This window comes from Condylura cristata, unplaced genomic scaffold, assembly GCF_000260355.1.
Source record: "Condylura cristata isolate star-nosed mole 26May11 unplaced genomic scaffold, ConCri1.0 scaffold00014, whole genome shotgun sequence".
Classification (NCBI taxonomy): domain Eukaryota; kingdom Metazoa; phylum Chordata; class Mammalia; order Eulipotyphla; family Talpidae; genus Condylura; species Condylura cristata.
This window is the reverse complement of record NW_004567115.1, coordinates 28067022-28076725: the sequence shown is the minus strand read 5'-3', so window position 1 is coordinate 28076725 and position 9704 is coordinate 28067022. Positions and strand designations below refer to the sequence as shown.

Sequence of the window (9704 nt, the reverse complement as noted above, 5' to 3'; positions counted from 1 at the left end):
ATGATTCCTCTCTTCTTAAATTGCAAGAGTTTTTGCAAACTATCTTCCAAAGAGGTGATACTACTGACACATTCTCAGGATAGAAGAGTGCCCACAATTTGAAATTCTTGCCATTAGTCGATACTATCTTTTTTCAAATTTGGCCAATGTAACATATATCAATTAATATCTCATTGTGTGTTTATTCGAACACCTTTGATTATTAATGATTTAATGAGTATTGATTAGTTATGAGTATAATTAAATATAAAATGAGCATTATTAATAATAACGAGCATTAATACCAAGTATCTCATACATTTATTTATTGATCATTTCATTTTCTGTGAATGATCTATGCAAATTGTTGCCCATTTTTCTAGTGCACTGTCATAACTAATTCAGCACTTCTAGTTAGTTTAATTGACACAACACACATATATAGTGAATATTAAGCCACTATTAACAATATACTACAAACATCTTTTCCAAATCTGTAGATTGTCTTAACTTTTAAAAAGAGTAATTAATTTAACATACACACACACACACACACACACACACACACATATCACTGTTCTTCATTTTGTACATTTTTTCATCTCAGTTGTGATTCCCATGTACTTCCCACCATCAATTCACCCGTGTGTCATCACCATAGTCCCAGTGTTATTTTAACACAATCTTTACTTTTTGTGTAGTCATATGTACAATATATTCTTTAATTGCTTTTGTTATTCTAAATTTTAAGAAATCCTTTTCTACCTATAGTCATAAAGGTTATTTCCCACATCCAAAAATTAAGATTTTGTCTCTCAAATTTTCACTTTAATCTATCTGAAAATGACTTCTGTGGTTGCATTGAGGTGAGGAACACACACACACAAACACCCATGTCACATCACACCACACCTACACATCCATCCACACACACCCTAAGACCTTTCACTCACTCCCCCCACACCCTCAGTGCCATTTACTGACACATTTCTGTTAGTCCTAATTCCCTGAATCACTTCATATGTTATATGACAAGTTATCACAAACTCCAGAAATTGTAGTTCTGGGTCTGTTTTCTATCCCCTTTCCCTACCTAATCCTTGTTTATTTGGGAGAATATAGTCAAGCATAGCCACAACTTAACTCTTTCCACTCAATTTTTAACCTTTTACGTGGTACCTTAAAATATGTGCATTTTAAACACTTGAACTGTGCATTCTAGGTTTTAACTATTCTCTCTATAAAACATTTAAATGTAAGTTCCTTAGAGGAGAGAGGCTATGTTACATGAAAGTTTCTGTACATAAGTACTCAGGTACTCAAGGAGTTCTTAATTGATGTAGAAAAAAATTGCTTAAGCACTTCAGTTTATTATGTAGATGGTAATAAAAACTAGACAAACATGTAAGTATGTCACATTGCTACCACTAATACACAAATACGACACTAAGTATGGTCTTGCTTATTTGTCTACCCCATTTCTTGCAGGCTATATCAATCTAAATAGGGAATCACAACCTCAGAGGACTCAGGGCAGAAAGGTAGCAATTATTGTGGGAGACTGCAGGGATTTGTAGAAATTTTGGGCAACCAGAAAATGCCTAACTAAAGTCATGCAATTCAACAGACAAAAGCCCTATGTTTGCTAAGTAAAAAAAAAAAAAAAAATGATGTTCCATTGGATTAAGTTTGAGATCTCTAGTCATCTAAATGCATGCTACAGAGGGAAAGACTAACCTAACCTCACAAAAATTGTAGAACTTAAATGTATCCCTGGGCATATTTTCTCATATGTACTGCTTTCAATAACATGCAATTATTAGTTTATTCTAGTAAGAATTTATTTCCACCAGATGTCCTGTTCATCTCCACTACAGCCTTGGCTAAGATGTTTAAAATTTATGCCCTTTTCTGCTAAATGGGGACAATAATAACTCACTTTATAGAGTGAACATCAAATGAGTTAATGATTAATGTGTGATATACTCAGGACAAACTCTAATATTGAGTGATCACTTGATTATCACTGTTATTGTCATCATTTAGAATATATTAAGAAATATTTAGAACATATTTAACTTGTTTCTAGTCATTTTTTTAGATTTCAAAAAGTATCTTAGGTCAGTATTGATAAAACTTAGAGTTTACATCAAATTTTGTTATTCACTCTGAGAAAAAACCAGAAAATGCATTTTGTTTTTCAAATTTGACTAGTCAAAAAGCTTTCCCTAAATGTCATATTTAATGGGTTTGCTAAACATCTATACTTCAATGGAAGTTTCATTATTTGTCTCCTGGAGGTAGAAATTCTGAGCTAAGCATATCTTTAAAATGTTAAAGAAGTAAACAAATTAATGAATTAAAATGAAAGTCTTCAAGGTTTTAAACATATTTATATTAGCAATCATGGATGCATCCTGACAACTGAGTTCTTAGAATTAATTAAAAGAAATGAAAGCTATCAAATCTTGAGTGAGACAAGTGGTCCTTCAGACACAAATTAATCAGGGTTTTAATCTCTCCTTACAGCTTTGACCCCAATCTTTACCTATTAAATCTTTTAATAATATCTTTCATTAGAGAACTTGGCCATGTTTACAGAGATGTACAAATGAACACTAGCCATATCGAAAATGATGAGTCCAAATAAAAGTCTACAGACTTGCAGTGAAAGTGCCCAAAAGGTATCATATAGATTTCTCAAAAATTATCTGGAGTTCCTGGTTCAGAAAAGCTCAGTTGTTGTTGTTGTAATGTACTGGAAATGAAAAGTGGTACATTTCAAAGCTCATCAGACAATAGCAATATAAAACATATTTCAAATTTTCTTATACTGATAGCCTCTCAAAGAGAACGGCATATGTATTCGGACACAATTCAGGCATTCTGCTACATTTCTAAGCAGTAACAGTAACAGCTGTCTAACACCAAAATAATCCAGTTCAACCAGGCAGATTAGGGAAGAAACACCTCCTGGAAAGAAAACAAATCTCTTTCTGTATCTCCAATTATCTATGCAAAGAGTTGGACTGTATTGAGTGTTTAGAATTCCTTATCATTTTCACCACTGTGCAATGATTAGGCCTAAGGCAATTAAAAAGAAATGTGTTAACAAAAAGATCAGCAATCAGTTTAGTTCTACTTATGTTCATGAAAGATTAGCTACTACAAAAACCACTCTTATCATGCCAACTGAAAAATAGAAAATATGTGCAAATTTTCAGATGTGATCTTGAAGAGAAAGAAATTAGGTAAACCTCAGTAACTACTTGAAGCAAATTTCTAAGCCCTTAGTAGTGCAAGAAGGTCACCTGAAGAGTTTGGAAGTCATCTGTATTGAAGTAAAGAGGGAGTGTGGTAAGGCTGAGGGGCAAGAATATGTAGAGCAAAGTTAAACAGAGGAGAAAGCTGTACAAAGGTATGGTGAGGTATTCAAAGGAAGTAACAGCTTTCAATTAATGATTTCTAGGTAGATACAGTGGACATTATCCAATGAATGAAAAAGAACCACCAAAAAGAAGTGGAAAGTACTCCTAGCTCATACTGGGCTAGGAATTGTCAGTAAGAATGGAAAGATTTGAAATATATCAGGCCATTGAAAGTGGCTAAAGAAGAGTAACCTCTTCTTTATAAATGGGACTTAATAAACCCCAGGTTAATATGCTCTAGACCTAACACAAAAAGTAAAGAGTAGTTTCTAAAAGATTCAGTTAGTTTGAGAGTTACTAATATGCACAACTGGGTAAAATACATTTTTCTTTAAGAGAATATACCTAAATCCAGTCTTAAAAGATGGAAAAAATTGTAATTTCTGATACAAGGAAAAAGTATAGCTTATAGTAAGCAGAAAAATTAATACAAATATGCTCAAGGATATAATAGTAGGAAGGGAAAACAAATTTACACTGCAGAAATAAAAAAGAGTAAACTTAAAGATATAGCAATAAAATTATTAAAGTACTGAAAAAAAAAGAGTTAAAAAGTGAATAGTCTCAGTGAATCTTTTGTGCAGTATCAAGTGGCCTAAAATATGGGAAACTGAAGTCCTAGGAAGAGGAGTGGGTGTTATAGAAATAACAGCTAAACAAATTTCCAAAATTGGTAAAAGATATAAACTGAAGAATGCAGAAACTTCAACAAACACTATAAAAGAAAAAAAAAACCAAATATTAAAACACCTCATAATAAACCTGTTGAAAAATGATAAAAGAAAAACTTTTAAAATGTTGGGGGGGGGTAGCCACATTGTGTACAGAGGAACAAAAATAAGAAATATAAAAGACTTTTTATATGAAATTATATAGGCCAGAGAACACAAGAACAACATTCTAAAATAACTGGGGAAAAAATGCCTAAGAATTCTGTAAGTAGTAAGCAGTCCTAAAAATTAAATGTAATACAGATTTTTTTAAAAAAAAAACCAATAAAACACAAGGATATTTCTTTTCAGTAAATAAATATAAGATATATTGAAGGATGTCAGTAAGTAGGAAGAAAAATGACTTTCCTTAGACCTGTGCTTGGATTTCAACTCCTCACCATCACCCAAACCATTTTGCCTCTGGGACTTAACACAACTGACAACTGTATGTATTATAAACTCAACCTTTCCATCAACCACTAAAATTGAAAACAGGGACTTGCCTATTCTATTCACTCGACAGTTTGTTTTTTCCCTATTCCATTATTTTTGATGCCTGTCATAATTATTTATTCACATTAAGAATACTCAAAATTATTTGCTCACACTAAGAATAAATAAAGGCTAGAAATGAATAAATAAAGTCTGAACACTTCCATCTTGAAAATCAGGTACTACAATGGACTTCAAACTTAGAGGTTTATCAAACTTCAACAACAGTCATCTAAATATATTTCTTCATCCTTGACTTAACTTCAGATAAAGTCACTTTATACTTTAAGGCTAAAGATGAAATTAAAATAGAAAACCATTCTTACTCTTCTTTCCATCCATATCTGCATGGATTTTCCGAGCCAAGAATCCGCTCTTGTACACGGCAGCATTTGGATCATGAGGAATGTCCAAGAATGGGTTGGTAGTACTCCCAATACGACTGATGGTCTTTGGATGTGTTCCATTAGCCTTCTCATCAGTACCTTCTGATGGAGACTTTTTTTTCTCTTCATCATCTCTAAAGGGAGAAAACACAAAGTCTGAGCACCAATCACAATAGTTATTTAGTGTAACTACCTACCTTGTTTGTTAATCATATCTTGATAACAATAACTCTGTAAGGGATTTTTTTTTAAATAAATGTCTCCCATGTATCAAGCATTAATACACAAAATAAGGCTTCAGAATTAAATAAATACCTGTGTAAAAAAAAACAAACCTGTGGCCACAGGTTAAAGGAATGTTATTTAAAGGAAGAGATAGTAAAGACATTACCGTGAAATCCTTAAAGCGCCTGCTCTTTGTACCCACTACAAAGTTTTTATGACTGTCTTTCAAACAAGTGGGAGTCCTTTGGCAAAGGCTCATGATTTTGATTTTTTATTATTTCTGCAGAATCTAACATAATGCCAAGAATACAGAATACAGTAACCAGGTTAATCTCTAATATTAAAATCCCAGTTAAAACTACCCCTGGGTTAGGATGGTGATGCCATGCACAGTGTTTTGGCATCTTCCAACTACTAAAAAGTATGGGGCACCCTATCAGTCTCTGAGAAAGAGTAATTGCCCAGACCCTTTTTATTCCCTGTTCCCTCAGAGGCAAATTTACAGGGCAAATTTAACTAAAATTACAACATAAAATATAAAGCAGGAAGAAAATGTATAGCCATATCCAGTTAATAAAGAGGACAGAAGAACAGAGGAAAGTTAATAAGCTCTGATTTAGTCCTGGAAAACACAATAATAAAAGCATTTGTTGTAGCTGACCTATTTTAATTTCCTATCACTGCTGGTTTGTTTATTAAAATTTGATTATTGAATCTTATTAAAACTTCAACAAAGATAATCACCACCAAAATATATTTAAAACAAATTACAAAACTGACAATCATCAGAAGATTTTGTTGATCAGAGAAAAACACCTTTTTTCTCCTCCATTGGTATTTGATAAGCGATTGTGAAATATATGAAAATAGCACTAGACTCTTAGTCATCTACATTTTACTTTTATGATAATTTTAGACCCACAAAGATAGTACACAGAGTTCCCATATGCCCATCATCCAGTTTCCCCTGATGTTAACATCTTATATAACCATAGCAAAAAAATTCAAAATGAAGAAAACAGTGCAGTACTACAAATTAAACTACTCAGATTTCACCAATGTGATAAATTTGCAGGTGATATCCTGCAAATTTCTATACTGTAAAATTATTATTTTCCTTTGAAAATAATTCAGGGAAGATATTTTATAACCATGCAAATGTCTTGTTTCTCCTTAAACTTATGGCATGAATTTTAGTGTTCATCAGTGGATTTAATCTTTGACAACTGTTACTATGATAATTTATGGGAAACTTTTTCATAATTTCTTCTGTATTTAAATGGAATTCTAAGTATGCACTTACAGATATTTATTTTATGCTTTGAATATAATCAAATTATTATTGACATTTCTCCAAAATTTCTAGCTTTGGTATTGGGAGTTGTATCCAATACACTCCTCTGTCGTTTCAACACAACTTATCCTTTTGCTTTGTAAGTATTTCTTTCCTTCAGGAATCAGATGTTTCAGAGCTTATCTTGTATTGTCCTTTCTTCAGCCCTGGAAGCAACCATTTCTCAAAATGCATGTATTACTGCATTACTGTTAATGTTACTGGGAATGGTGTTTAGACAAAACCTAAGGGCTAGGTGTGCTTTTCTTGTCTACAATATATTTATTTGTTCAAATCTAGTAAACAAGCAGACTAATTTCAGAATTTCTGCCCAACCTTCCCATGTGAGAAATTTATTTTCTAGAGTGACTTAACTCATGCAGTTAAAACACCCTTTTCCACAGTTGCTCAGTTCCTTTCGTCTTCACTCTGTTCACAATACTTCATTTAGATAATAATTAAAGTCTATATTCTCTTGTGCATTCCCGCCCCCATGTGCTGGCTGACTTTTGGTTAAAAAAAAAAAAAAAAAAAGGTTCTCATTGATGTGTACAGTTCTGTAGGATTAGCTAGGGCAGAGCTACCACAACAAATAGAACAATCACCTCTAATTTCCTTCCTGCTGCCCATTTAACATCAGTTCTTCTCCTGTACCAATTCCTGGCACATACTGACCTGCCTTCTATCCTGACAGTTTCCCTTCTTCAGAGTTGCATATAAGTGATTTTTAAAAATATATGGTTCACAGAAATTAATGTGGTGGAGAGTAGTATCATAATTTGATACTATATCAAATCATATAAAATCATTAAAAAATCATAAAAAATATCTGCATAGAATCTGTCTGGAAGAAGGAAAAAACTGACAAGGCAGCATCTGGGGAATTAGTGGATGGCTAAAGTCAGAATAGGAAAGGGGTTTGTTTTTTACCATTTAGTCTTCATTTAAAAAAAAATACACATAAGGTGCATATATTGATGATTCCTAAAAGTAATGAGTCAAAACCAGCAACTGAAAAAATAAGTATTTATTATCTAAAATAAATGAGTAATTGGTTTCTTTTCCTTGGAAAATAAAAGATTCACTCATATCATGCAAATAGTTTGTTACTTTTTATTGCTGACTTATGCCATTTTATGGATATAGCAATTTACTTACCCATTTGCCTCCCCTAGTTTTATTAAGGTACAATTATATATTGTAAAATATTTAAAATATATATACATTGTGAAAAAATTCCCGCCATCAAGTTAATAACCCATTACTGCCTTTTACTGGCATGTGATAGCATTTAGGTTCTATGTTCTTAGCAAATTTCATTTATACAAAGCACTGTTATCAACTGTAGCCACATGTTATACATCAGACCTTCAGATCAAATTAATCTTATAACTGAGAGTTTGTACCTTTTTATTAACCTCATCCTATTTGCCCTTTACCCCCCCTTCAGGCTGACAAGCCCTTTTCTGTTTCTATGAGATAAACATTAAGAAAAAAAATTCACATATATATGATACTTTGTGGATTTGTCTTTTTCTGTCTAATTTACTTAACATAATGCCCTCTGTTTAACCATGTTGTTGAAAATATAGGATTTCTGTTTTACAAAGTTGCATAATATTCAATTGTCCATACCACATCTTTATTCATTCATCTGTAAACAGAGTTGTTTCCACACATTGGCAGTTGCTAATGAATGTGCTGCTATGAATATGGCAGAAAATTACTTGCAATAATGATTTTGTTTCCATTGGCTATCTACCAGAAATGAAATTGCTAATCATATAGTAGTTCTATTTTTAATTTCTTGAAGAACCTCTATACTGTTTTCCATAGTGGTACTAACTAGTTTACAGTCTCATCAACAGTGCAGCATTGCCAAGATTTTTTTCTTGTCTTTTGGATAAGACATTTTAATTGGTGTCAGGTGTTCTCTGTGGTTTCCGTTTGCCATTTCATAAACTTGTTGGTCATCAGTCTCTTTGGAAAAATGCCTGGTTTAGGTGACCTGAATTCTTTTCTGTTGAGTTATAGGAATTCTTTATATTGGCTACAAACCCTGGTTTGTAAATATTTTCTCCTATTTCATAGGTTGCTCCTTAATTTTGTTGGTTTTCCTTGTTTTGCAGTCAAGACCCATGTGAAGGAGCTATTTCCCTATGTGTACTGTTTTGTTTTCCCAAGGGATTTTATGGTTTCCATGCCATTTCCTCCTTTTAACCTGGCTAGAACTTCCCTTACCATGTTGAATAAAGTGATAAGTGAGCATTTTTGTCTTCACCCTGCTTGTACAGGACACATTTCCAGTATTTTACTATTGCATATAGTGTTAGCTGTGACTTGTCACAGATGAGCTATGTGATGCTGATGTATGTTCCCTTCTTCCCAGTTTGTTCAGAGATTTTTTTTTATTTTAGTGTTCAGAGATTTTTATCATAAAAGTTGTTGAACTTTTTCAAATGTTTTTTTCTGCATATATTGAGATGATCATATGATTTTTATACTTCATTTTTTAATATCACATATCATATTTAACAATTTGCAGATGTTGAACTATCTTTGCATTCCCAGAATATATCGTAATTGATCATTTTGTATGATCTTTTACTGTATTGCTGAATTCAGGTCGCTAAAGATATTTTGTATCTCTGTTCATCAGGGATATTGGCCTAAGATTTTCTTTTCTTACAGAATCTTTGTCTAATTTTGGTAGGAAGGTAATGCTGCTCATAATGAGAGCATTACCTTCAATTTTTTTGTGAGAGTTAGTGAAGGATAGAAGTAAATCTTCATATATTTGGTAGATCTCATCAGTGAAATAATCTGGTCTTTGATTTTTGCCGGGAAGTTTTCGATTATTAATATAATCTTTATTAGAATTTTGTCTGTTCAGCTTTTGTATTTTTTCATGATTCAGACTTCATAATTAATATGTTTCTGAGAGCTTATCCCTTTTCCTCTCATTTGTCCAATTTACTGATGTATAGTAATATTATAATCCTTTGCATTTCTGGGTGTCAGTTGTAAGGGCTTACCTTTCATTTCTAAATGTATTTGTCTTTTTTTTCAATATTACATCTATATAATTGGTTATCTATTTTTATATTTTTCAAAAGGTGAGTGTGGTATTGTAATATACATATGAAAA

The 9704-nt window shown here is 32.3% G+C and overlaps 1 protein-coding gene across 1 annotated transcript in view; it reads right to left on the bottom strand.

Annotated features, from left to right (window-relative positions):
* Positions 1–9704, bottom strand: part of PSD3 (pleckstrin and Sec7 domain containing 3) — a 248900-nt gene that overhangs the window by 68959 nt on the left and 170237 nt on the right. The window contains exon 9 of the mRNA XM_012724889.1: positions 4939–5132. Within this exon, the coding sequence (XP_012580343.1) occupies positions 4939–5132 (194 nt within the window). The remainder of the gene's footprint in view (positions 1–4938; positions 5133–9704) is intronic.